At 49.5% G+C, this 27,837-nt stretch overlaps 1 protein-coding gene across 1 annotated transcript in view; it reads right to left on the bottom strand.

The window, feature by feature from the left end:
• Positions 1–5,557: 5,557 nt before the first annotated feature.
• Positions 5,558–27,837, bottom strand: part of Lima1 (LIM domain and actin binding 1) — a 77,138-nt gene continuing 54,858 nt past the window's right edge. The window contains exons 7-11 of the mRNA XM_055626922.1: positions 25,071–25,172; positions 20,983–21,040; positions 18,239–18,348; positions 10,586–10,719; positions 5,558–7,836 (exon numbers count right to left, since the gene is read on the bottom strand). Of these exons, the coding sequence (XP_055482897.1) occupies positions 6,960–7,836; positions 10,586–10,719; positions 18,239–18,348; positions 20,983–21,040; positions 25,071–25,172 (1,281 nt within the window). The 3' untranslated portion in view covers positions 5,558–6,959. The remainder of the gene's footprint in view (positions 7,837–10,585; positions 10,720–18,238; positions 18,349–20,982; positions 21,041–25,070; positions 25,173–27,837) is intronic.

The raw sequence follows: 27,837 nt of genomic DNA, 5'->3' as shown, positions 1-27,837 counted from the left end.
AGGCACGCTGAAGGTTTGAGGTGAGGGGCCGTCAGGGAAGAGCCATCCAGTGAGTCCACTGAGAAGATTACACCACCTCAGTGCTTCTCAAACCTGCTTTATGCCGTGCTGTGTGGAGTGTGCTGACAACTTCTGGGCCCAGCCGGAGATATGTAACGTGAACTTTCACTCGCCTGCTTCAGTTGTTGTCTTAGAGGCTCACCGCCTCTGTCTGCTGACCTAGGCCTAGTCCTGGAAGCTTCTAGCCTCCACCATCTAACCTAGGCCTAGAATGTCTTCAGCCTCTGAGATTCATTGCTTAACAAGCTCACCCTTTCTTGTTCTTACTGAGCTCTGGGCTGGCTGGTTCAACTCAGCTGTTCTGGCTCAAGCTCCTCTCCCAGCTGACTTATTCAATCTCACTTCTTTCTTGGCCTCTGAATTGGTCTGCTTGGCCTCAAACTAACTCAAGCAATCTGCTCTAATCTCCTGGCTCCTTCTCATTCTCTGGCTCATTCTGTTTTCACCTGAGTTCCCTCTCTGCAGCCTGTCTCTCTATTATTGTCCCAGTAAAACTGCCTCCTCTTTCTGAACTGCCCCTTAAATAGCTTCCCTTTCCTCTCTTTCTTCTTATGAGAGGTGGGCATATCCTATTCTGTCAAATCTTCTCTGATTTATCACTATCTCTTTCCGCCACTCAGTTAGACTTTCAAACTGGGTGCTTCCTCCTACAAACTAACTTTACCTTCATTGTTCAGGATTAAAGGCGTGCACCACCTTCCCTGGACCTAAGCTTTTCTTTACCTGAAACTTGCTCTATACCAGGCTGGCCTTGAACTCCAAGATCTGCATGCAAATACAAAAAGGTGTGTTTGTATTCTAGCCATATGACATAGACTTAGAAGGTCTTGGGATGGGAAGCAACGTTCTGAATTAAACTTCCTCTAACTACTTTGCCCGTGGGGCTTCAGAACAGAACCCATGGAATGGATTGATTGATTTATTTATTTTTGGTGTTGAACCCCACCCCGGGCCTCCCACCTGTGAAGCATATGTGCTGTGGGTGAGCTGTTACCTCCACTCTGCATTTCTCATTTCTAATATGCCTAAGTGACAGTGATGTCACTGCCTCCCAAACCATTGCTTGAAGCAATGCCCATCTAAAGGCAGCACTAGGTCAGGGCAGCAACTCTGTGTGTGTGTGTTTGTGAGCACGCCTGTGTACACGTGAGCATGCATGAATGGGTGTGAGTGCTTGCATGAGCATGTGTTCATGAGCAGGCTTTCCCGAGTGTCTGCGCCCGCCTGTGTGTGCATGTGCACAGGCTAGATCTGTTATGTGTGTATTTTGCTTGCATGTGTAGGTACCACAGATGTGCCTGGTGCCTGCAGAGGTCAGAAGAGGGCATCAGATCTCCTGGCACTGGAGTCGAAGAGCTTCGGGGACACTCTGTGGGTGCACACACCTGGTCCTCTGCAAAAGTCACAGGTGCTCTTGGCAGTGCAGCCCTCTCTCCAGCCCCAGGTACCTTGTGATTCTTATAGACTTTGTAAAAACACATTAATCATTAGTCTTATTTTTCATTTTCATTTTTTGTAAGTACACAGCACCAATAAAACTTTTGTTTTTAACAAGAAATTCAGGTCTTTTTATCTTATCCTCCTTATAGGACTTTTTTTTTCCCCCTGAGTATCCCTGGCTGGTCTGGATCTCACTGCATAGACTAGGCTTGCCTCAGACTCAGAGTTCCCACCTGCCTCTGCCTCCTGAGTGCTGGGACTAAAGGCAGGCACCATCATCACCCAGGCTAGGCCAATGTTTTAACAGCCCCTCCCCAACCTGTTTACACAAAGGTCCCACTGCACTTGGAACTTAAGTGACTTAATGGGAAGACACTTTCCCTCATTTCCTTAGGCTGATTCTTTTAAAAACTAGCCGATTAGCCAACGTTTGCCTGTGTGTGTGTGTGTGTGTGTGTGTGTGTGTGTGTGTGTGATCTTTAATCCCAATACTTGGAAGACAGACAGGCAGATCTCTGAGTTAGAGTTACAGGACAGCCAGGCATACACAGAGAAACCCTATCTTCCAAAAACAAAAACAAAAAAAAAGTAAACAAGCACCAGGGATTTTAAATGAGCACTAAGAAACAGAAAGCATGTCTGCTGAGCATGGAGGAACAGTTGTACAATGGTCTTGGTCTAAGATGCAATTCTAAATTCCCCCCAGATGTGCTTGTACCAGTCCCCCACGTTTATTGGAGAATATATTCCTCTTGAAATATATGATTGAGAGACGAGGCTAGCGCTAAGGTCCCCTGAAGGCATTTGTCTAGGGATTAGACAGTTGTTGCTAAGTAGCCTTAATAATAGGCCTGATTGTAAGTACGCTTTAGTAGTCACTTCAACCAAGCTGAGCTTCGGAGGGCCTGCCAGTTTCACCCTTCAGCTGACAGCGCTCAGACTTGTGTCTAGCTGCCTTGGCTTAGCCAAGAGCCACGCCCTTGCAACCAAGCCTCCCTTTTTTGATGATCATCTGGACCATCATGACGTCCAGCTGCTTTGCGTATGCTCCAGCTTGCAAGACCTCGGCCACCGTGGTTAATGACGGCCATGGCGCCTGCCGCACGAGTCCCCGCTCCGGTCAGGACTGTTTCAGACAGCTTGTATTGGCTTTGCAGAACTCCCTTCTGGGAGAGACAACCCTCCAGCTTCTAGGTGACTGCTTACATTTCAGCAGGCCTCAGCGCAGGGCAGGGGCAGGGAGGGAAACCATCTCTCCGGGACTCTGTTAAAAGCCCCAAATGGGCTTTTTTTTTTTAAACCTTTTTTTTTTAAACAATTTATTTAATTTTATTTTATGTGCATTAGTGTGTGCATCAGATCCCTTGGAACTGGGGTTACAGATAGTTGTGAGCTGCCATGTGGGTGCTGGGAATTGAACCTGGGTCCTTTGGAAAAGCAGACAGTACTCTTAACCACTGGGCCATCTCTCCAGCCCCCCGAATGGACTTTGAAGGCTCGTGAGTGGTAGCATATACAAGACCGGAGCTGGAATCAAAATCCGGCCAAAGTACACCACACCCCTCTTCGGGTACAAAGCAAGCTGCTTGACGTTCTTTTTTTGTATTGGAGTGGGAGGCTGGTCTCCTGTTCACTCAACCCCTAGCTGACAACACTAAGCCACCAAAGACTCTTATGAACAGTCTTTATCATGAATAGAGCAGGCTGTAATGGTGACACAGAACAAAAATCGAAACACACACACACAACAAAACAACCGTGCCTGCCGTGCGTGCTGCAGACCCCAGTGCTGGGGCGGAGACAGATGGATTCTGGAGCTTAGTGGCCTAGCTGAATGTCAGGGAGAAACTGTCCAAAGATAAAACGGAAGGCTGGAGTGATGGCTCAGGAGGTGAAGGTGCTCGCCATGGAGCCTGATTTAATCCGAGACCCATGCGGCGGAAGGAGAAAGCTGACTGGGTCGCATTCGCTTCAGATGTCCACACCCCAGCCCTGAGACACAACTGAATTTTTAAAAATTGGGGCTGGAGAGAATGGTTCAGCAGTTCAGAGTATTTGCTGGGGGTCTGGAGAGATGGCTCAGTGGTTAAGAGCACAGGCTGTCCTTCCAGAGGACCTGAGTCCAGTTCCCAGCACCCATGTGGTGGCTCCCACCAACTGGAGTGAGATCTGCTGCCCTCTCTGACATAGAGCACTCATATATGGCAAATAAAGAGAGAGAGAGAGAGAGAGAGAGAGAGAGAGAGAGAGAGCTCTCGCTGGTCTTGAAGACAGGGCTGGGGTTCTATTCCTAGCGCCCACATGTTAGCTCACAAACATCTGTTCCTTCCATTTCAGGGATGCACCGACTTCTGCCAGCTTCAGCGGGTACAGAAATGTCTACGGTGCAAATGCATCCATGCAGGCAAACATGCACACATAAAGATGAATCTGTAAAAAAAAGTGTAAATAGCCACGCTCAGTGGCGCTCACCTGTGATCCCAGCACTTGGGGTGGCAGAGGCAGGTGCAGCTCTGTGAGTTTGAGGCCAGCCTGGTCTACAAAGCGAGTCCAGGACAGCCAAGGCTACACAGAGAAACCCTGTTTCAGAAAAAAAAATTTTTTTTGAAGGGCTAGAGAGATGGCTCAGTGGAGCATTTACTGCTCTTCCAGAGGACCCAAGTTCAATTCCTGGCACCCACATAGCAGATCACAACTATCTGTAATTCCAGTTGCAAGGAATCAATGTCCACTTCTGGCCTCCATGGGCAGCAGCCACACACACACACAAAATACTCACACACAAAACCTTGCACAAAAAGAAATGTCCTCCTGGTTTGCTATCAGTAAATGTTTTATTTGCATTCTCACACATCTGTGTACCTGAACTCACATAAAAGCTGGTGGGAGAAACGGGCTATGGCTGGGCTGTAAAAGGCCGGACCTACAGCAGATGCAAGAAGCCATGAGTGGAGGCAGAAGTATCTAGGAGATGAGACATGACAGAGAAACTGAGGCCAAAGTTGAGAAGCTGTGAAGCTGAGTGCTGGAGAGGTGGCTCAGAGGCAAAGGAGGAGCAAGTCCCAGCAACCACATGGTGGCCCACGACTTGCTGCCCTCTTCTGGCCTGCAGGCACATATGCAGGTAGAATGCTTTATTTATTTGTTTATTTATTTATTATTTACACAGTGTTCTGCTTGCATGTACACCTGCAGGCCAGAAGAGGACACCAGCTCTCTTTATAGATGATTGTGGGCCACCATATGGTTGCTGGGAATTGAACTCAGGACCTTTGGAAGACCAGCCACTGCTCTTAAGCTCTGAGCCACCTCTCCAACGCAATTAAAGAAATCTTAAAAAAACAAAAACGAAAAACTAAAACCCTATAATGATTGGCTGCAGGGAGAGTTTAAGACTTGGAAGTCTAACCTGGGCGTGGTGGTGCACACCTTTAATCCCAGCACTTGGGAGCCAACTCTCCAGCCTCTTGAGTGGGTTTGTTTGTATGAGACAGGGTCTCACTTTGTGGCTTAGCTGGCCTCTAACTCACAGTAATCCTCCTGCCTCAGCCTCCTAGGTCCCCGTATTACAGGCATGGCCCACCAGACCTGATTTCCAAAATATTATTAAAACAACAAACCAACAAGAGCAGGAAACACTTGGAGCAGTTGGTTCTACAGAAGAAATCAACAACTGGACATGCTCACACCTAGAACAGAGAATGCACGTTTTCAGCAGAGATGGCTGGAATCCTATTTTGTGTGTTAGGCATAATTGTAAGGTGAATTACTAAATGTTGAGTACAATAAACAGTAAAAACCACCACTGGAATTTGAATTGGTAAAACAAACAGTTCATTTTGAACGCACATACTAATTCTCTTGCCAAATTACTTGCAATTTTACAGAAAAAAAAAATTGTCTTCTTTCAGGGTGCGTGAGAAGTCCACCGTTCAGCTCAGCATCACCATCTAGTGGTGAGATGAATTCATAGCACTCTCCCTCTCCACTGCGCAAATAAAAGTTGGTCCCAACAAATAAAGACACAGCAGAAAAAGAGAACCCTGGAAAGCTGAAATGTAAATTAAAAGCTTTATTGAATAAAAATGTTTCAGGCTGAATAAGACTATCAGGGAACATTATTTTACATCTCTAAAGCCGAGCTAAATCTCTATAAACCCAAAAGGACTATACCTTAAAAACACCCCCCCATACTCGTAATTTGGGATATGGGTAAAGTAAATGCACTTGCTTATGATGTTATCATCCTAGAGAACTCTCCCTGTGGTGGGCTGCCGGCGGCCTGGGCTGTGTGAGAAAGCCGGCCCGTGAGCGGCGCTCCTCCGAGGCCTCCGCAACCCTCCTGCAGCCCGGTTCCTGCCCCGCTTCCCTGGGCCTGGACTGTGCCCTGTAAGTGGAAAGGACCCTTCCTCCTCCAGGCCACTTCTGCCCAGTGTTTTATCAGAGCAACGGAGAATCAAACTAGGACACCACCCAAGAAGACCAAACATTGATTTAACCCTGGAAATACCATCTGCCACCAGAAGAGAAGCCCAGCGGCGGGGCACAGGGCAGTGCCGCTGGCCCCTGGCGCGGCCCGCACCGGCGGGCAGGTGGCCCTTTGTCTCGAAGGCATTCGGAAGGTTGGCTGCGTTCTCTTTCTTGTTTATGTCACCGTCGACGGGCACGGGTGCCGGGGATGTCCGTCAGAGGACAGCTCTGCGGAGGCTCTCACAGGGGTGCTGGGTCAGGCGGGCAGGCCGGTGGGGCCGGCGCCTTACACAGCGAGCCACCTCACCGGGCCAAGGGCTGCCGACGGCTTCATACCTCCGTGACTAAAGACGCCGAGAGCAGGAGGGAAGGCAGTAAGTTTCCCGTATCTACCAGAGGAAGAAAATGCATTAAAAAAAAAAAAAAAAAGAGTTCGAAAGACCAAATGTTTGATTTCGACAGCTGAGTACTAAAACCCGAAATTGGAAAAATATCTACACTGTCCCTTTACACTGACGTGCTTCCGGTCACGATATGCAGGCTCCTGGACTGTTGTGCGTGTGTCTAACCCCGCAGTGGTGTTTGCAGTGTGAAAAGCTGCCTCTGTGCAGCCACCTCGGTGCTGACTTTGGGGAAGGCAGTGGACGCGGGCTGCGCCGGTGAGAGAACTCCCTGCTCAGCCCTTACACGTCCTCGCCGCTGAAATGGAGTTTCCTCTTGATTTTTCCAGACAGGGAGGGTCTCTCTGGGTGGACCCGGCTGGCCTGGAACTCACGCTGGAGACCGGGCTGGGATGAGGGCGCATGCGCCACCCTGCGGGGCTCGAGGGACGGCCACTAGCCGGTTCTCCGTGCTTGTGGGTGTGGTTTGGGGGGCGGGGGGTCGTTTCTAAATTGCGCCCACAGGGATGACGGCGGGCGCCGGGCGGCCCGCTTCCGAGCACCGTGACAAAGGGCAGCGATTCGCTAGCAGGGCGGCGGGCGCCGCGGTCACTCCTCGTCCTCCTCCTCGTCGTAGTACCGGTTCCTCTTGATCTGCTCCTCCACGGACAGCTCCCGGACCCCCTCCCCCTCCCAGGACCCCCCACCCTGGGGTTTCGGGCTCTGGGTGGCCGCGAGGTCTGCGAAGCCAGGCCGACTGGGAGGCTGCGGCGGAGACGGCGGAGACGGCGGCGCCGGGACAGGGCCGCCGTCCTCGGCCTCCTCGCTGCCAGGACCCCCGTTCTGCCAGCGCGGCCGCGCGGCGTCGCCGCCCTCCCCCCGCCCCCTCCCTCCCTCCTCGCCCTGCTCCGCGCTCCAGCCCTTCCGGAGTGGCGGCGACGAAGCCTTGGGGCTCCTGGCGGAGGCTCGGAGGGAGGCAGCCACCGTGAACGGGCGGCTCCTCTCCTTCAGGGACGACGACCGCCTCAGCTTCTTCAGGTCCACGTCCTCGGCGGCCTCCGTCTTGGCGCCGTCCTCCTCGGGAGGCCACTTGGGCTTGCACACCTTGAGGCCTTCCTCCACGACACTCCCCGAACTGCCCAGCTCGGCGGGGGGCGGCCAGGCGATGCGCAGCTTCTTGGTCTCCGCGGGCCTGTCTTCCTTCTCGCGCGGGGAGGAGGCCTTGGCTTCCATGCTGGCGGCCAGCACGCCCACCTTGGCGATGGGGGCATCTTCAACCCCGGGGCTGTGGGGGCTCTCCCCGGCCCCGGCGTTTGGCGGCTGGGCCGGCCTCTCCGGAGTTTCTTCGTTTTCACTCTTGCTCGCCCACAGATCCTTATGTGGCCTGTGCCCAAAGCCTTCATCATAGTTGCCTTTAGACTTGAAGAGCTGGTTGAAGTGGGGCTTACAATAGATTCTTCCGTGTAAAGACGCATACGTTCCTAGACTGTCGTCAAAAGAGGAAACACAGTCAGTGAACCTTCCTCTGTACTCTGGTTTATACCAGCAGGCTTCAATCTGGGAGTTCCAGGTTTTCTGAAGATGGTGGAAGCCCCTCCTCCCCCTTTGGGGGTAGAGACTGTGAGCCAGGCGCACCCCCAGTCCAAGGAAAACATCTTTAAAAGCACATAAACACCTTACCCTCTTTTGAGAGCCCCCCCACCCCAGGGGAAGGCCTGAACTCACTATGTAGTTCAGAGGCTGGCCTCTGCCTCCTGGGTGCTGAGGTGACTGACAGGCATGCACCTTTACACAAAACAGGCTCACTCCCTGGACCCAGCCTTCCCTGGTCACTCTCCTAACTGATCTGTAAGTCCTCATTTTCAAGTGATTTCACTCCACTCTGCCTCAGTGTTTAAAATTGCTTTTTCTGTAAGTCTTCCCTAGGTAACCCTGTATCTCTGGTCACTCCTACATTCCCTTGGTATTGGTAACCTGCAACTCCTATCTTTTTCTTTGTACTTTCTTCATTTGTGCTAACTTTAAACATCACAATGGATACAATATGCTTCCAATGTTTGGCAGCAAGTGCCTAACCCTGACTGGGTAAAAGCCAGCCTTGGCAGAGAGGAGAACGAGCCAGGAGATCTGTTTTACCCAGCTTAACTTTTTTTTTTTTTTTTTTTAAAGATAGAATGGTAGCCCTGGGTGGCCTTGAACTTCCTGTGTAGAACAGGCTAGACTTGAGGTCACAGAGACCCGGTGCTGCTGCCTCTTGGGTGTGTGTGCCATGCCCAATCCACTGCGGTGGCTTGTAAAGGATCATAACCGGGGCCTGTGAGGCCGCTCAGTGGTTAGGAGCACTGGCCTCTCTTCCAGAGGACCCAAGTCTGATTCCCAGCGCCCACACGGCACCTCACAACCAACTGAAACTCCATTCCAGGGGATGGGATGCTTCCTTTAGCCTTTGCAGACACTAGGCAAGCATGTGGCGAAGACACACATGCAGGCGAAAACACCCACACATGTAAAAAATGAGGCGGTCAGCCAATGATAGCATTTCCCCATAAGATACATGTTTTGTTGAAAAAAATTAACCCAAAGACAGTGGTGGTAATGCACATGCTTTTAGTCCCAGCACTCAGGAGGCAGAAGTAGATGGATCTGTGAGTTCAAGGCCAGCCCGGTCTATAGAGCAAGGTCCAGCACAGCCAAGACTATACAAAGAAACCCCGTCTTGAGAAACAAAATACAAGCAAAACAAAAAAAAGAGAGAGAGAAAAAACCCAAAAAGAAACAAAAAAAGAAAGAGAGAGAGAGAGAGAGAAAGAAAGAAAGAAAGAAAGAAAGAAAGAAAGAAAGAAAGAAAGAAAGAAAAAGAATTCAGTGGCAGAAAAATAACAGGCGTGGAGGCCCCAGAGGCAGTGTTTTGGCGTGCTGTAAAGGTGCGTTATCTAGCTAGAGCTACCTCTGGTCTAGCTGTGGGAAGGTACAAAACCCATCAGTATCCTGTAGATGCCAGGACATCTTTCAAGAGTATTCTAGGAGGATACTTACTTGGGAAAGAAAAATGGGAAGGTGACCCCTCGGATACTTCCCTCTCTCTGACACTGCAATGTGAAATAATCTCCCCTTCTGCCATAGCGGTAGTTTCACTGTGAGTTCCTTTCTCCCCACCTTCCTCAGTACTGGGGACTGAACTCAGGGATAGGTATGCCTTGCATTCTACAACTAGACCACACCCTCGGCCCTCTTTTTCACTTTTTGTCTTGACACAGGATTTCACTAAGTTGCCCGGGTAGGCCATGCGCTGAGATCGTCCTGCCTCAGCTTCCTTGGCTGGGATTCCAGGCCCATGGTCACCAGGCCTGGTGCATCTTGGGATTTAAGTTTATGTGTTGGGAGTTGGTCTGATGCTTGTATTTTGATGCTAATTACTGGCCCTCAAGAGCTGGTTACTGCCTGGATACACCTATCCTGGTTGTGTAAACCTATCTAGGACATTAGGTTGATTAAAGGCCTATACCTGGGCAGGGCAGAATGGGGTAGGCATAGCTAAGGTTCTGGGGCTTTCCAGGAGAATCATGCGAAACAGACAGATGGATGGAAAGGGAGGAGGAAGAAAGATGCCATGATGGGTTAGTGTGGAGAAAGAACCTCAGAGGCTGGGAGGAAGGACTAATAATGGCATGGAAAGGCCCAGATGAAGAATACAAGCAAGTATTCATAAGGTTATGGATGGAAGGCAGCCAGATGAGGCTGGTTAAGGCAGATGGCATTGGATGGGGGCTGGGAGGTGAGTGATGAGGTTATTGAGCTGGCGTAGGTGAAATATCTGCCCAGCCCAAGGTAAATAAGGCAATTATAAAACCTAACAGGTGTCCGTGTCTTATTGATTGTGACAGTGGGTTAAATACTGCCGTGATAATTACAGGGCTAATAATAAACATTATATAGTCCAACACCCACTTTTAAATTTACAACACTTATGGTTCTGTGACACCACAGGAAAACATTCCACCAAATCTGGTCGTGGGTGAGGGGCTTCGTTAGCGGCTCCCAGTCTGTTAAGCTTCAGTTCCGACACTAGGCGGCCCTGCACCATCACGGGTCTGTGTGAAGGACCTGCCACCCACAGGGCTCTTCCTTCACCAGGAGCCCCAGCACAACCCGAACAGTAGCTTTTAGTGCCAGTGTTCTAAAGGCCAGAGTCCGTGTGCACTCTCGCAGAGACGGCCTGCTTGGGTGTGGCTCACCTGAGCTTGTTGTTGCAGTAGGAGCAGCGGAAACAGCTGACATGAAACACCTGCTGGTTGGCCAGGAGCCGCTCCATGGGGTACACAGTCTTCTGGCACTCCACGCAGCTCTCTCGTGCTGGTGCCTGGAACTTCTAGAGAAGGAAGCAGACGGTTCAGCATCAGTGGTGAGCGCAGGCAGTCTGCTGACGGGCCTGTCGGGCCTGGCTTTAACGCATCTACGGGCTGTGCTCCTAGGAACCCCACCTGCCCAGGCTATGGCTGGCTTGGTAGGTCGGGGAGCCTCTCCTGCATGTCTGTACCAGACTGTGTAGGTGCCCCACAGCTGGGGCAGCTGGGCTCGGGCTGAGTGGCAGAGCAAGGTGCAGACAAGCTGAGACACAGGCACACATACTCATACTCACACACAGCGAGCACACACACGCACAGAGATGTGCGCACACACACACACACACACACACACACACTGACAGCACACTCACACAGCACACATACATGCACACTTGTGCTCACACACACACACCCCCCCACACACACACAGAGAACATTAAGCAGAAAGGAGGAGAAAATAAAACCACAATACAAAAGGGAGAAGTCTAATCCAAATGACAAGTGAAAGGAGCCGAGGTAACAGCCTGGGGGTGGGGCTGGCTCTCAGGCAGCTCAGAAGCATTAAGCTTGGGAATTAAGTAAGGCATTTCGCTTTCAGAGGAACATCTTGTTACTCTCTGGACTGGTTTTATTCTAGTTTTTAAAGACAGATTCCCATGTTGCCCAAGCTGCTCTCAAACTCATTGTACTTCTGGGGAAGGCCTTGATCTTCCCATCTCTACCTCCCCAGTGCCGAGGTCGTGTGGAGAAGCCACTGCATCTTAATCTGGTGCGTTCTAACAAACACCGCTTTCACGTTTGCTGTTATTCTGTCTCATTAGTGGCCACGTGCACACAGCACAGTGGCTGTACGGAGGTCACAGGACAGCCCTGGGGAGTTTGGTCTCTCCTTCTCCGGATGGACTCTGGGCATCAAAGTCAGGCCCTTAGGCTTGGCAGTCAGTGCCTTTTCTTGCTAGGCCATCTTGCCAGCCCCAAGTTAGGCATATTCTTAAACAAACCCTAAGTGACACAAAGATGGAATAATTTGTAAGCGAAACAAACTGCATTACCAGGCTTCCAGAAGGAGGCACAGCCTACTAAAGCTTCATTGCCTATAACAGGTCTGAAAGGTAACAGAGAGGGAAAGCAATGCCCTGGGCAACAAATTAGTTAATGACAACTTTGGGAACTACTTGCAAACTGTGGAATAAGAGTTGTCACATTGTGCAACACTATAATTTAACTTCTAAAACCAAGAGAGCAGGAGCTGGCTGTTGCTTGGTTGGCAGGGAGCTTGCCTAGCTTGCCTAGAGCCCTGGGTTCACTGCTCAACACAGAATAAAACTGGACGTGGTGGTACATGCCTATAACCTTGGGTGATGGTATCAGGGTCATAAGTTCGAGGTCATCCTTGGCTATTCCATCAGGTTTGAGGCAAGCCTATGGTTCATGAGCCCCTGAACCTCTCTCCCTCCCCCAATATATACAGATTTGTTATTGTGGCCCCAATAAAATCAGAATTCTGAAAAAAAAAAAAAAATGAGCACGATGAAAATCGTTTCGTGGTGGGCCAGAAGTCTACCTGAGTGTGAATGCCCTGGCTTGCCCCAACACAAACACCTCAGCCAGTGCAAGAAGAGGGCAAATTAGGGTGGCCAGGCACCTCTCCCCTCCGGGGCCTAGATGAGCTCAAGTTCCCAGCAGAAAACTGTAAGATGGTAAATAATGCAAATGAATCCCTAGGCCCAGGACCTGAATTGAGCTAAGCCTAAAAGGACCAGGTTATGGGCAAAACAGACTCCAGATTAAAACAAACAAACAAAACAATGATAGGGAGGTCCTTCTCCCCTTCCATCTGACCCTAGGAGGGGAATAGGAGAAGAAGAGGGAGGGAGAGTGGGATTGGGAGGAGATTGGAGAGGGGGCTACAGCTGAGATACAAAGTAAATAAACTGTAATTAATAAAAATAAAATAAAAATTAAAAAAACAAATACAATAAAATAAAAAATTAAAAAGCTCCCTACTTAAAAAAAAAAAAAAATCAAGCTGGGCTGGAAGCTTAAACCTATCATCCCAGCACTTGGGAGTACCAGCAAGAGGGAGGCTGCAAGTTCAAAGCTATTCTGGTCTAAACAGCGAGTGCCAAGCCAGCCAGACTAGAGTGAGACCCTGTTGCAAATAAACCAAACCACACCAACTGACCAAACAGCCCCGGAAATGGACAGGCCCGCAAAAAGTTGCACTGAGTGTTCATTGGCTACAGGAACAGAATTTTTAAAACAGGGATGTTAGGAAATAGAAGGAGAACACAAACGTGAACTGGAAGTGAAGACCTATAAAACAAAGTTTACTAAAACAATTGGCAAACCCTCCAACAGCATCCAAAGGTCACAAGAATAAAAGAGCAGAGCCGAGAGGAAGCGGCTGGCTGACAGCTACCCACACTTCAGGGCTGAGTCCTCGGGGGGGGGGGGGGGGGGGAGGGTAAAACACCAAAGACCAGGGGGGGGCCTCGTTCGCCCGGCCGGGGGGGGGGGGGGTGACCCAAGTTACGGCAGTGGGTGGGCGTGGCAATCGCCAGACCATCATTTGAAGAACAGATTTTTTTTCTTCTACAGACACAATTGGATTTAAAGGGAGATGCTGTTGCTTCGTTTTAATGTTTTCTCTAAAAGGACTCGGTGGGGTTTTTTGCCCAAAAAACAGGGCCTCGATTAAAATGCGGAATAAGATCTGAGAGTAACAGTGCAATTGAAGCTACTTGAAAGAACATGTCCAAATCAGAATCTGGATTGTGTAAGTGGATAAATGTGTTTACCAGACTGAGGAGATTTTTCAGTTGCGCAGAGGGACCCTGTATTGTCAGCAGTTGACATAGATTTGGGAGAGCAAGGTAAAGGTACACAGCATGCTTACAGACACACACGCACACACAGGCACACACAGGGCAGGAGTACACCGTGAAGGGTGCAGCCTCGGGAATAGAAAGGAGAACTGAGAGACAGTGAAGGTTTTGCTCACATTAGAGGAAAGTGGAAGGCAGGAGCAGAAGTTAGGTGCCAGGAGCAGGACGCAGAAGCTGGAAGAGACAGATAGGGACCCTCGGTGAGTACACAGCACTTGGTGTGCCCCGGAGTACCTGGACCACAGCTGAGCTGACGCTCAGACTCAGGTCCAAGACCGAGACCATATTCCCTTTCAAGCAACTGTGCCGGGAGGCGAACTCTGGCCCTCCATGTCTACCTTGATCACATTCACGCTCAGGAGAGGGGAGGCTTACATAAGCCTTCACCCACACAAGGCGTATCTCGCTAATAATTTGTCAGGGCTTTGTCACCTCCCACACCTGACCCACAGGTGTGAGGCCTCGCCCACACCTTCCTCTCTGACACCGACTCAGCAGGCTGCTGCCTCACACAGCTGGCTGACCACGAGCCCTGCCAGGCTCCTGCCGCTTCTGTTCAAGGTTCTCGGTCTTTACTTGCTATCACTCAAAGCTTGTGTAGCCCCCATCTGAGGGACCTTCTACCATCGTAAAAACAGCAGCCGAGGCTCCCAGCGAGGCAACAGGCCAAGGCCCGGTGGCTATGCTGTGCCTTCCCTGTAATTCTCTGTCCTGGGCTCGCAGCCACTTTTCTGTAATTTCCCCCGTGTCTATTCAGGCAACAGGAAGCACAGTCAATGCCTAGCGCTCCCTCCCATTAGCGGAGGCCTGGCATGCACGCTGCCCATGCCTCCCTGATAGGTTCAGGCCTGGCACAGGGTGTCCAGAACTCTGCCAACATGGTTTGTCTTTATAATGCATCTTCCCACTTAGTAAGTGAAGACTTTCTTTTTCATCTCCCTTCTTCCGCCACCTTTCTCACACGTACACACTAAAATACCAGCATCGCCAGATGCCTGGCCAAGGTCACAGACACGGTCAGGGGCAGTAGAATCAAACCCCAGAGCTCCTGACTCACAGACCAGCGCAGAGCATTCTAAACTGCCCCGGCCCGTTGGCCCGTTGAGTTTCCGTAACTAAAGGCAACTCTCTGGAGAAGAGAATAGATGTTAACACAGTGAAAACCTCACCCTCACCCATTCAACAAGCTGGAGTCTCCACTTGGCTTCCAATTAAAATGCGTAGACGTCCAGGACATTCGGGATTGAATGGGTAATATATAAATAATTTATATTAATCAACTCAGTCTTTCCCATATGAGGACCATTACAGACCTCCTGTGAATGAGGGGAGAAAGGGAAACAGCTGGCAAGGGAGGGGAAGCTAGGCCTTCAGACATAATGGAATCGGAAAAGAATTCTGCACTGATGTCAGCCCTCCATTCATCAGATGAATACCACAAATGCCGTTCATTCCTTCCTTCCAATTTGTGGAAAATGGCTGGGTAATAAAACTGAGGATCTTCGCCGCGCACTGAACGGCTGAGGCAGCTCTGTGCAGCCTGCAGCTTCTGGGTGAAATCTTTCTCAGGACCATTCTTGTCCTGAATAGACTGCCTCTAAAAAAAATAGACTGTCTACACGAGAGGAGAGGAAGGCATGCTGGGAAAGCAGTGACAGGATTCCAGCGGCCTTCAACCGTAATCCCAGCTTTGGGAAAGAACATAAAGCCAGGCTTGGAGGCGGGGCGTAGCTCGGTGGAAAGAGCTTACTTATCGTATTGTATGGTATACAATAAAGCCACAAAGCCTCTTATCCCTGCCCACAAGGGACAGCAAGACGGGTACTGGAAGGAGCACGGCGAGGCATGTCCTTCCGAGCGGCATGCCATGCTTTTTCCACGGCCACCCCCAAGGACTGTCTCAGGAAATTGGCGACTGTGTTGTCTCAGCACAATGGGACAAGCTGGTGACCCTCAAGGCTGGTCATATCCTCTAGCCTTTTCCTCCCTTCTGTGTCTTAGTCTGTCCCCCACACGGCTTCACTGATAACTGAAGACCCCGGGTAATGGGTGTGATAGCCTATGCCTGTAATCTCTGTACTTGTCCACATGTACGTTAAGTGCATGGCATGCGTGCTTGGTGCTCAAGGAGGACAGAAGGGGGCGCTGGGTCCCCCGGGACTAGAGTTACCGATGCGTGTGTGCCTGTCTGGGTGCTGGGAATTGAACCAGAGCCCTCTCTGGAGCAGCCATCTCTCTCCAGCCTTTGCAGTTTTTACTTTCAGAAACCAAACTTTGAAATTATTTGAGTCCCCTGCCTAGGGTGCCCTAGTTTTCAGTAACAGATAGGCACTAAAAACAGATTTTTTTTTTCCCCTCTCAGGATGCGTGGGACTCAAAAAAAAAAAAAAAATCTATTTTGAGTGAACAAATGTATTCTCAGCTGCATGTAATTTCCCAAAGCAGAGAAATGACTTCTGATGCAAAGTCCAGGCCTCGAGAGCAGTTATGCCGGCAGCAGGCCTTTCTGCAGCACCTCTCTCTCATAGACTATGAGGGGACCGTGAGTGAGAGAAAACAAACGGCCCTCAAGTGTGGAGGTGAAATAGGGTCCCAGGTTCTACACACCCTGACTCTCTGCGCTTTGGAATGCTACTGCCGCCCAGAGACCAAGGAGCCCACACAAGTCCAGGAGAAGCACAGACACGCTTCCTCCCATCAACCCAGGAGCACCCGTGCGATGCGTCCTTCTCCATCGACCAGCATTGGGCCGGCATGGCCGACCCCTAAGCCCTCCGCCAAACAGGCAAAGGAGGGTAGCAAGAGCACGCTGACAAGTCAAGGGCTCTGGAGACCAGATGTTAGTTCCCGGCTTCTCCAGGGCTCAGAGTCCTCCTTCACACAGAGTCTGTTACCAGGTCAGCCTCTCGTCATCGCTTCTTACAGACAGCGTCAGTCTCATAGTCCAGGCTAGCCTAGAATTTGCTATCTTCCTGCCTCATCCTCAACATTCACCGCTACGCCTGGCTTTGCTACCCTGTCCTCGTGTGTGTGTGTCTGTGCGTGTGAAACACAGTACAGAAATTCAAAGGACAGCTTGCAAGAGTTGGTTTTTTTCTTTATGTGTGGGCTCAGAAGCTTTGTCAAGTGTGTATCTGCTGAGCCATTTCACTGAGGGTGCTGGCAAATTTTCTGTCAACTTAACAAGTTATATTCATCTGAGAGGAGGGAAACTCAATTGAGTAAATGTCTCCATAAGACTGGGCAAGCCTTAAGAACATTTCATTAATTAATCATTTATTTGGGGGGAGGCCTCGCCTGTTGTGGGTGGAACCATCCCTGGGCTGCTGGTCCTGGGTTTTTCAACAAAGCAGGCTGAGCAAGCCATGGGGAGCGAGCCAGTCAGCAGCCCCCTCCATGGCCTCTGCATCAGCTCCTGCTCCAGGTTCCTGCCCTGCTTGAGTTCCTGTCTTGATTCCTTCAGTGATGGACTGTGATGTAGGTGTGTAAGCCAAACAAACCCTTTCCTTCCCAGCTTGCTTCTGGTTTCCTCATGGCAGCAGTAACTCTCACCAGGACACTGTTCTTCTCCACATTCCCTGCCTGCTTTTTACTTGCAGAGCTCAAGAATGGAATCCAGGGTCTCAGTACAAAAGCTCTACCAAGGTCAGGTACCCTGCCCCTCTGTCATTTTTTAAAATTTATTCTTATTATTTTTAAAAGGCTTTGGATCTGAGTTAAGGGCAACTAGAAGCTGCCTAACCTGGATGCTGGGAATCAAGCTCAGGTCCTCTGCGCCTGTGAGTGCTGCGAGCTCCTGCCCACCTCTCTAGCCACGTGCCCCCCCCCTCTTTAACTCTATTTCTGATGCAGAACCACAAGCCAAACCATTGCCATCCCTGGCAGGGTTTCGGACAGGACAGGAATCCTGTGGCTCTGGCTCGGCCCCCGTGGCTCTTCTTTCCGTGCTCTTGTGCGCTCAGCTCTAGCCCTGCGCTCAGCCTCTCAGCTCCTCAGTTCCCATTCTGTCTGCACCTCTTTTCTTTTTCCTCTCTTCAGCTTTTGTTCTTTTCCCGTCAGCCTCGCTCTCCTCCTGACTTTCTGCTTCCTTTAACGTTTCTTGGTGGCCCTCTCCATTGCCTGCCCACATAATCTACCCTCTCAGTGCTGGATTCTTCTGCTTCCTCTTTTGGTTCCAAACACTCACTGTGTCCTCTTTTCTTCAGTTCATCTGGGGACTGATCTTGGACACACAAGAGGAATAGTCACAGCAGCTGTGTGCTAGGCGTGGGAGCAGTGCACCGTCTACCTTTCAGTTTCTCTCAAGCTGAGATTTCTAAAACAAAACTCAGCTGTGCAAAAGATGTCCCAGGAGTGTGAGTGTCACCAGTTTCTGCTCTAGCACTACACTAGCCAGTGTTCAATAACAAGTACATTAGCAACTCTAACATGAGGCGTAGAAAAAAAAATTAATTCTTCATATGTTCGTGTGTGTAGGCGCATGGGAAGGTCAGAGGTCAATGCCAGGTGTCTTCCTTGGTTACTGAGAAGCATGCCCTCGCTGGCATTGTGTCCAGCACCGCACAAACAGGCAATGCGGAACAGAATGCTAAAAACTGCCACACGCGATACCAGGAATAAGAGCCTAGGCGTCACAGAGCAAGCGCTGCCATACCTTCACTGTTTTGGAAGGAGAACTTTCCGAAAGACTGGAGGTTCTGGGGTCAGGACTCAGAGGCTTGGGGTGGACAGGCTGCCGGGCCTCAGTCGTCAGCTGGGAGTCACCTGGTTGGGTCACAGAAGGCAAACACTTTAGGGAAGCTCCTGGAAAGCCCCAGAGAGGATTTTTAAAACAGCGAAGCATGGGTCCTGTTAGCGCTGGGACAAACACTGCTTCTCTGTTGAGGAGGGTTCTAAACAGAGAGGACCCTGCGCTCCCTCGGGAGCCACGCTGCCAGACTTCCTTACTCTGTAGCACACGGCTAGACCCAGGCCACCTGCGAAACATCCGGCTCCGAAGCATTTGCCATCAGGCTGTGTGTAGATTTTGATTTATTTTTGGTAGTTTGTAACTTCTAGGGTGCTTCAGCAGAGAAAAATGAGGGAATATGTAGTAAGTCTTTTTTTTTTTTTAATTTAATTGACACAGGGTCTAACTGTGTAGCCTTGGGGCTAGCCTGGGACTTGTTATATAGACCAGGTTGGCCTCAAACTCAGAGATCCTGAGTGCTGGGATTGAAGCAGCACACCACTATGGCCTGCCTGCTTTTTCCTTCTTTCCTTCCTTCTTTCCTTCCTTCCTTCCTTCCTTCCTTCCTTCCTTCCTTCCTTCCTTCCTTCCTTCCTTCCTTTCTTTCTTTCTTTCTTTCTTTTTTATTATTCTTGATAAAGACTGAAATGCCACATAAAGGTTTTCTTCATAATTATTTAAGTAAAACATACGAATTAACTTCTTGCCATGTATTTACCTCATGATGAAACTCAGACAATCCTGAAAAGCCACTCACACAGATACTAAGGGAACATTTAAACAAAACTCCCGAGCTCTCGAGTCTAGAGTTCAGCCGGCAGGATGGCTCCATGGGTAAAAGCATTTGCCGCTGAGCCCGAGGACCGGGGTTCAATCCCCAGAATCCATGCAGTAGGAGAGCAGAGACTCCTGAGAGCTGTCCAGGTCCACGTGAAAATAAATAAATAAAAATATAATTAAGATGTTTTGTAAAGTCTGGAGGAGAGCGAATGTGAACAGCGTGCTTTTAATTTCAGCACAGAGCGTTTCTGGGCAATCTAAAGGTAGCTTTACCAGCGATCTGCCCGGCTCATGCTTTTGCCTCAGTTTTGAGGGTTTCTGTGTCCAGTAAACTGCCCTGTTGTGGGGGAAGCTGGAAATCTATGCATTTACAAACAATTCACTGTTGGAGTTTGGCCCTCTGTGTAAACCTGCCTACGTCAGTATGCCTGATTGGCTATTTGAACAGCCCATACCTGGGCAGGGCAGAATGGGGTAGGCGTGGCTAAGGTTCACGGGCTTTGGAGAATCCCAGGAGGACTCAAGGAAAGGACAGATGGACTGGAAGAGAGGAAGGGAGAGGATGTCAGGATGGGTCAGGCTGAAAACACCATGTGGTCTGAGGAAGGACTCCAATAATGGCGTGGAAAGGGCCAGATGGAGCATATAAGCAAGTACCATGGGACTATGGATGGAAGGTAGTCCAGATGAGGAGGATTAAGGTGGGTGGCATTGGAGGGGGGCTGGGAGATGGATGGTGAGTATATTGAGACCGAGTAAGTTAAATATCTGCCCAGCCCAAGGTAAATAAAGCAATTGTAAATCTAACAGGTGTCTGTGTCTTATTATTTGTGATAGTGGGTTAAATAATGCTGCTGTGGTAATCTTAGGGCTGATGATAATAAATACCATGTAGCCGACACCTTTCTATTTTTTACTACAATAATTCACTGAGCTAGACAAAGTGGTGCCCTTGGCGGCAGAGACAGGTGGATCTCTGTGAGTTCAAAGCCAGCCTGGTCTTACATGGGGAGGGGGGTGTTTCCAGGACAGGCAGGGCTATGCAGAGAGACCCTGAAAATCGGGATCAGAAGTGGTCACAGAATCACAGGCACTGTGGCACACACCCCACAGCCCTGACTAGGCACGCAGGAGGCAGAGGCGGGAGACATCAGCCTCTTCTACATGGTGAGTTCCAGGCTCAGTGCAATGAGACTGTGTCCAAGAAAAAAAGAGACAGTAAAAGTAAACCCCAAATCTTTTCTCTTTGAGAAACCAGGCTTAAAATAACACCAAGACAGGATAAAATTATGTCAAAATGTAGGACTTAGCAGGGAAGTCCCTACGCCTTTAAAATGTTCTCAAATATTGATGCAATCTTACTTGAACACCCTCTACTAAAGTCAGACTTTAAATCCAGTTCCAAGGGATCTGATGCCATCTTCTGGCCTTAACGGGCACTATATATAGACACATGGTACACAGACAGCATTCAGGCAAACGCCCATACACATAAAATAAAAATAAATAAAAATCTAAAAAAATTAAAATATCTTCTTTGTCCCAAGTTAACCATATTTAATTTTTTTCTTTTTGATTTTTTTTGAGACAGGGTTTCTCTATGTAGCCCTGGCTGTCCTGGAGCTCACTCTGTAGTCCAGGGTGGCCTTGAACTCTAAGATCCATCTGCCTCTCCCTCTTGAGTGCTGGGATTAAAGGCATGTGCCACTATGACAGCTAAAATATTTAATTTAACTTCTTCCTCAGCAATGAAATGTGTGATGGGTATTCAGGCACCAGTCCCTAAATCACAATAGAAACTCTGAGCTCGTTTGCTGGGGCTGTTATGTTCCTTCCTCAGCAGACAGCAGTTCGGAGAACAAGGACCCCACCACAGAGCACATGCTTACAGGTGTCATCTTCAGCAGGGACAGAGTGGGCCACCAGGCTATTCTCAGCTGCAGAAACCTGCAAGGAAAAAAAAGAGAGAGAGAGATTAAGGGGCATTAAAAATAAAAGAGCAAACTGCTGCCAAGGCCATAAAAACCTGCTGACTCCAGTTAGTCACTGGCTGCCTGAGGGGAAATAACGGCCTCAGAACAGCTGAGCATTTAAACAAGAGGCAGCAAAACGTCTTTTATGAGGATATTAAGGCGCCTCTCAATTACAGGGGAACACTAGAACAGACTGCACTCGGTTGCCAAGAGAGCATCATCTCCCTCATAAAGAACTCACAAGCCATCTCTTAGGAAGAAGAAGCAAACGAAACCCGAGGGAAGGAGAGCAAAACCCCTCAGGCCTTGCCGAACACGAGCACGCTCACGGCAAGGGGAAGGCACGCATCTAAATACAGGAGCCATTCCTCCTCTTCTTTTCCTGGTTTTCTGTTTGTGTGGTTTTGGTGGAAAGGTTGAGGCTTGGAAGGTGGAGGCAGAGGGTAGAGAGTGGGCTCACCTGTTAAGAGCACCTGCTGCTCTTTTGAAGGACCCAGGTTCGATTCCCAGCACCCACGTGGTGGCTCACAGTCATCTGTACCTCTAGTCCTAGGGGATCCAACACCCTTCTTTGACCACTTCGGGCACAAACATGGTGCACAGACATAGATGCAGGTAAAACACTCAGACACATAAAATAATAATAATATATAAATCTAAGAAAGAAAAAAAACAAACAACAAGGCGTTGCCATACCTGGGGACAGGGACACAACAAAAACCACAACAAAAACAACAAAGATTCCAGTCTCAAAATGTCAGCTTTTTGTTTAACAGGAAGCAGATCTTCTGTGTTGGTATGTATCCGTTCCTCAATAGCCATCAAACTTAATTGAAAGAGCTGGCTCTCCGCGTCCTTTCCACAGCCCAGCCTTTGCTGGTGCACACCTCCCACAGCTAGGACCCTGCTGGTGGAGTCAGTGGGTGAGACCGAGCGCATATGGCAAGATGTCTGATGAACTGCAAACATGTACAGTGGGCACTAGGCTGCGGGCTGACCATCACTGCACAGGGCAGGAGCTCGGCAGCAGTGCGGAGAGCACGCTCGGATGTAGGACAGCTCGACAGAGCTGGCATTTAACGAACGTGTCCTTGGGGCTGGAGATGGTTCAGCAGTTAAGGGCACCTGCGCTCCTGCAGAGGACCCGGGTTCCTTTCCCAGCACCGAGAGGAGAGCTCGCAACGGCCCACAACTCTAGTTCCAGGGGATGCAATGCCCTCTCACATTCTCAAAGGGTAAGTAAAAATGTGTGTGTGTGTGTGTGTGTGTTTGTTTCTTTTAAAGAATGTTTCCTTCAGCAGACTAAAGTTCAAATGGTGCTCAGGTACTGGTTAACAAAGGGAGTCAAGCAGCCAAAAGGAGAGCCAGGGCTCTGAAAAGCCTGCAAGCATGAAGGCAGCCACAGGCCACACACTCACAGGACGTGCCTGAGAGTATCAACTATCTTTATCCCTCTCCTCCCCACCCACTCTCCGATTTATGATTCACTTGCAACTCGTGTTCTTTTACGCTGTAATTAAAATGTTCTGATCTCGCAGTTCAGCCCAGAGTTCTAATTTCAGATCAAATCAGCGTGAAGACAATTGGGCCATAGAGCATAAAAACAATTAAAAACACCATGGGCACCTTCTTCCACGTAAGCATTTCTTCAGTTACGCTCTTTAGGTAAAGATGGGCGATTTCAATGCTGGGATTTTTTATTTTATTTTATTTTATTTTTTTAATTTACAGACTATAAGAAACATTCCACACATATTTATTCGTTACATTTGAGAAACAACTTTCACTAGCCAAGACATACATTCAAGAGGTAAGCGTAGTCAGATCTCTGTGAGTTTGGGGCCAGCTTGGTCTACCTAGCAATTCCAGGGCAGCCAGGACTACAGGGTGAGACACTGTCTAAAAAAAAAAAAGAGGTAGGAAGGAAGGGAGGGCCCACTATTGTAAAGATACATACAATTTATTATTCTTAACATTTTCTTTTATTTTCCGTGTGAGTGCTTTGCCTGTATATATGGATATATGTGCAGCATGTAGGTTCAGAAGAAGGAGTTGGAGTAATTCACAGGAGTTTCAGATAGTTCTGACCTGCCATGTAGTTGCTGGGAATTGAACCCAGGTCCTTTGAAAGAGCTGCCAGTGTTCTTAACCGCTGAGACACCTCTCCAGCCCAGTATAAAATTTATTTGAGGAGTCTATGACCATCAAGTAAACTATCTCCATAAAGCTGTTACTTGCTTCAGCTAAACCGTCCATCCAATGATTAAAGCTCGAATCACAAATGTGGTTTGCTGAAACTCTTTTCGTGGCTTCCCACCGACATTTGGTTGTATCTAAGCCCCTGAGGATGGCCTCGAAGGCCTTTCCAGATCCTGCCTTGGCTTTTCCTGCCACCTGCCCCTCGTTACTGCCTATTTACCACCACCACCTTGCCTCATCAATCAAATGGCCAGCCCCAGGGTTCTGCACCCTGCACGTCTATCCTCTTCCTCCACTCACTCCGCCCCTCCTGCACATCCCTCAAGGCTTGGCTCAGACACCCCCTCCCTGAAGAAGGTGCATTAGCTAGTTTTGAACTAGCTCCACCATCTATCACGGCACCCATTGCAGCTAACATGCTAGGAGGCTGGCTTGTCAGTGTTCTTGTACATGTATTGCAAGTGGACTGCAGAGTGAGAGGGGAGAGGGAGGGAGGGAGGGAGGGAGGGAGGGAGAAAGGAAGAGAGGCAGGGGGAGAGAGAAAAGGATATGAATGAGAATGAATGTTTGTGTGGTGTCTTTGTTTTCAAACAGGGACTTGCTGGCCTCAAACCTGTTATGTACACCATGCTGGCCTTGAACTCATGCTGCTTTCACTTCCTTCACTGGTTCTAGGATTACTGTATTTGCTGCTATGCCTGGCTCCACTTTAGCTCAGCCCTTATATTAACTGACTGATATTTGTATGTGGGGCGAGGACAGCGTCCACGTGGTGGTCAAAGGACAGCTTGCAGGGGCTGGGTCTCCCCTTTCATCGTGTGAGTCCTGGGACTGGACTCAGGTCCGAAGCTTTGCCTGCGCGTGCTTTTCTCTGGTCAGCCATCTTGTTGGCCCAGTCTTCAGTCTCTACCCTTAGCACTTCTCATGCTTACCGTACTACCTAGGAAGCCTCGAGGGAGGGCTGGAGGTGTGAGTCAGCGGTGGGGCTCTGCCTAGTGTGCACGAGGCCGTCGGTGAATTACCAGTACAACAGAACCAAAACCAAACCGGTAAACAGCCTCGAGTGAGGCCATACAAAGGTTTTACAAAGAGAAGGAAAGAGTGTTAAGCCAGAGGGGTGGTGCCGTGAGCCTGTAGCTTCAGTTACTTAAGAGGCGGGAGGGCTGCTTGAATGTACAAGACCAAGGCGAGCCTGAGCAACAGGCCCTTCAGCTCAAAACAAAATTAAGACAAAGCAAGCAAATGAAAATCTTAAAAAACACACTCAGTGTGTACTTAAGAAGGACATGTGAGTGCTGTATAGACAGTATCTCGGGGCTGGAGACACGGCTCAGAGGTTTAGAGCATTCGCTGCTCCTGCAGAGGACCTGGGTTCAGCCCCCAGCACCCAAGTGGTGGCTACAACCATCTGTGACCAGTTCGAGGGCATTCAGTGCCCTTCCTGGCTCCGAGGGCGCCAGTCGCGCATGGATGCACATACAATAAAATAAATCCTAAAAAAGTTTTAAAAACTGAAAATGACAGCTCTGGGCAAACAGATTTTTATGAATGAGTTTAGTTGTTTGGTTTTTTTTGCCTTCTGAGCATTTGCTGAACAAAAGAATTTTCCAGTGAAGGCCCATTACTCGGCCAGCTGTGAGCTGCAAAGCTTCCCAACTGAAGTTATGCGACCTGCAAAAATGACAGTCTGCCCTGGCAGCTGCCACCACATTCCCAGACGCTGCAGCCTGCACTCAGAGCCCCTTCTAATTTTAAGCTAATTTACAATACTCGCTTCCTTGGCAGCTGGACCGAGGCGTTCCTACCTTCTTCCCTTCCTGAGGGGAGACCTCAGGACCCGGGGGCACGTTCTCCTTTTGTTCCGACCTCTGGGTTCTGACTTCGCCGCCGCTGGCTCTCAGCTCATTCTACAAAATAAGAACAGCTGGTGAACTCAAAACGCTCGCCATTCCGTTCTCCTCACAGCACATCTTTCAAATAAACTTGGAATGTTTCTTATTAAAAAAAAAGCTTTCTCCTAGAACTCAGGTCAGATCCAGCCCCTGTCACAAGCAGAACCCGCTGACCAGTGAAATGACAAAAGCAGCTGTGTGGACACATACCACCGAGTTAAATATCTGTGCGCCTGTGTCAAACTGGATGAGCATTAGAGCACAGACACACAGACACGGACACACACAGGCCGTCCCATCCCCACACGGCATGCCTGTGGTTCACTCTCTAGTGGCACAGCTTGTGAAAATGCAAAGCTTGTGAGTTTGATCCAGAGAAGACCATTCTGGAGCAGGGAAAGGAGATGCCAAGTGCCAATGGTTGAGAAAACATACTGACCATATGTACAAATGCCCGGCCTGGAAAGAAAGACAGCAATGATAGACACATATAAAAACCAAAATTATACTCAGTGATACCATAAACAGTCTTTTTTCTATGGTGCTTTCAAAAACGAGTTTTCAACATAAAATTCATAAAGATATACCTTAATCTATCTGTCATGTCTGAGCCTCAGCGTGAAAACCACACACTCGTAGCATGAGCACTAAGGAGAACAACCGTGCCTTTTTTTTCTTTGCGGAGAAGAACGTTAAAGTTAGCTGATGTACTAGATCTGAAACCGAGCAAGAGGGAGAGGAGCACGGCATTTCCTGCCTTTACTGTGCTTTCTTTCCTGGAGTCCCCACACCCCACTCTTTCTGACAGTGTAGTCCAGGCTGGCCTCAAACTCACTATGTAGCCAAGGATAACCTGGACTTTTCCATCCTCCTGCCTCCGCCTCTCACGTACTGGGGCTGCAGGTGTGTGGCAGCACATGCAGGTGAGAGTGGAAGTGATGAGCTTGCTAAGCACCCTAGCGTGGGCAGTCGCCGCTCTGGCAGAGGCCCTTGAGGAGGACATGCTGCCGCGCCCAACTGCAAGACAGAGCACACAGCCGCTCGCTTGCTGTGTGTGTCTCTCGGAACTCACTTGAGCTGCCTTCCAGGATGGGCCCTGTTATATTATATTCGCTAAGGAATTTGAGACATTCTTTGAGGATGAGATAAAACACCACGCTTCCCACAAGAACTTCTAAAGCCGTCTCAGCTCTTCAATCTCCAGAGCAGAACTGTAAAGAAGAAACTCTACAGGAGTACTTTCTTAGAGACAGGCTCGCTGTGGCCTGGCGGCCCTGGATCTGGCTTCAGAGTTTCACCCAGCCTGTGTTGCTCTACCCTTGAGGCTTTGTTCTGTTTCCAAGGAGGCGCGAAGGCTGTCGCTCCCCTGGTGCAGTGCTTGCCTGGCCAGCATAAAGCCCTGGGTTCCATGTGCAGTGGCAAACCCTCTTGGGAGCTGGAGGTAGGAGGATCAGGAGTCCAGACCAGCTTTGGCTACACAGGCAGTCTGAGGTCAGCCTGGGATACTCCAGACTTTCAAAATGAAGAAAGCAAGCACAGCCAGCAGGAGGGTGCTTTATTCCCACCAGGCCTGCTGCTCTTTCCAGTGTGCTAAAAACAAAACAAAACAAAAAACAAGGTCGCTAAACAGGTTTCTCCACCTGAGGAGTCACTTGGGTGGGATGTTTGCAGCAGGAGAGCAAAGACAGACGCCTCTAGTAACAAGCTCTGCACCTTGTCCTCTCTGTTCCTCCTGATCCTTGTTCTCAAAGAAGCTTAGTCTTTATTTTCTGTTTGTTTTTTGAGACAGGGTTTCTCTGTGTAGCCTTGGCTGTCCTGGACTCTCTTTGTAGACCAAGCTGGCCTCAAACTCACAGGGACCCTTGTGCCTCTGCCTCCCAAGTGCTGGGATTACAGGCGTGCGCCACTACCCGGCTCTGAGGGAAGCTACACTCTGCTCCCTTGTCCCTGTGTCAGCTCTCACTTGATTAAAAAACTGCTGTCAAACCCTGGGGTGAGAACGAGGGTATCATTCTCCCAACGTGGTTAAGACCTTTGGCCATCAATAGCTCTTGCATTCTGAAATCACCCAAGGGACGCTGGGCTAGGGATGCTGCTCAGCGGTACCGGACCTCTCCAGCCTCCTGAGGGCCTAGGTTCAGTTGCTGGCACTACAGCAAACAAACAAGGAGATTCTAAGAACACAGAAGAGGCTGTGATGACACACTGTGCGCCCGTCACCTCGGCACGTGGGAGGGAAGCAGAGTTAAGGCAAGCTCTGTGAGTTTTTGGGCTACAGAGTAGAATCTGATCTCAAGTCAGGCAGTGGTGGTGGTGGCGGCTATGGCAGCACGCGCCTGTAATCCCAACACTCACAGGCAGAGGCAGGCGGGTCTCTGAGTTCGAGGCTAGCCTGGTCTACAGAGTGAGTTCCAAAACAGCCAGGTCTACATCGTGAGACCCTGTATCAAAACAAAAACAGTAAGATAAAAAAAGAATAACAGGTTTTGGGGCTTCGGCGCTGCTGAGTGGAAAACTGTCTTTCCTGAATATGTGGCGTTCTGCTTTGATTCTCGGCACTGAGGGCGGGGGTTTGGAATGCCAACTTTTTCATTCCTCAAGCATGTCATCTTCCAGTTACTCCCACACCCTCTTTTCTTTTCTTTTCTTTTCTTTTCTTTTCTTTTCTTTTCTTTTCTTT

Source organism: Psammomys obesus, unplaced genomic scaffold (genome assembly GCF_907164565.1).
Source record: "Psammomys obesus unplaced genomic scaffold, mPsaObe1.curated_primary_1811, whole genome shotgun sequence".
In the NCBI taxonomy this organism is placed as follows: domain Eukaryota; kingdom Metazoa; phylum Chordata; class Mammalia; order Rodentia; family Muridae; genus Psammomys; species Psammomys obesus.
The sequence above is the reverse complement of the archived record's forward strand: the minus strand, read 5'-3'. Positions and strand labels throughout refer to the sequence as shown.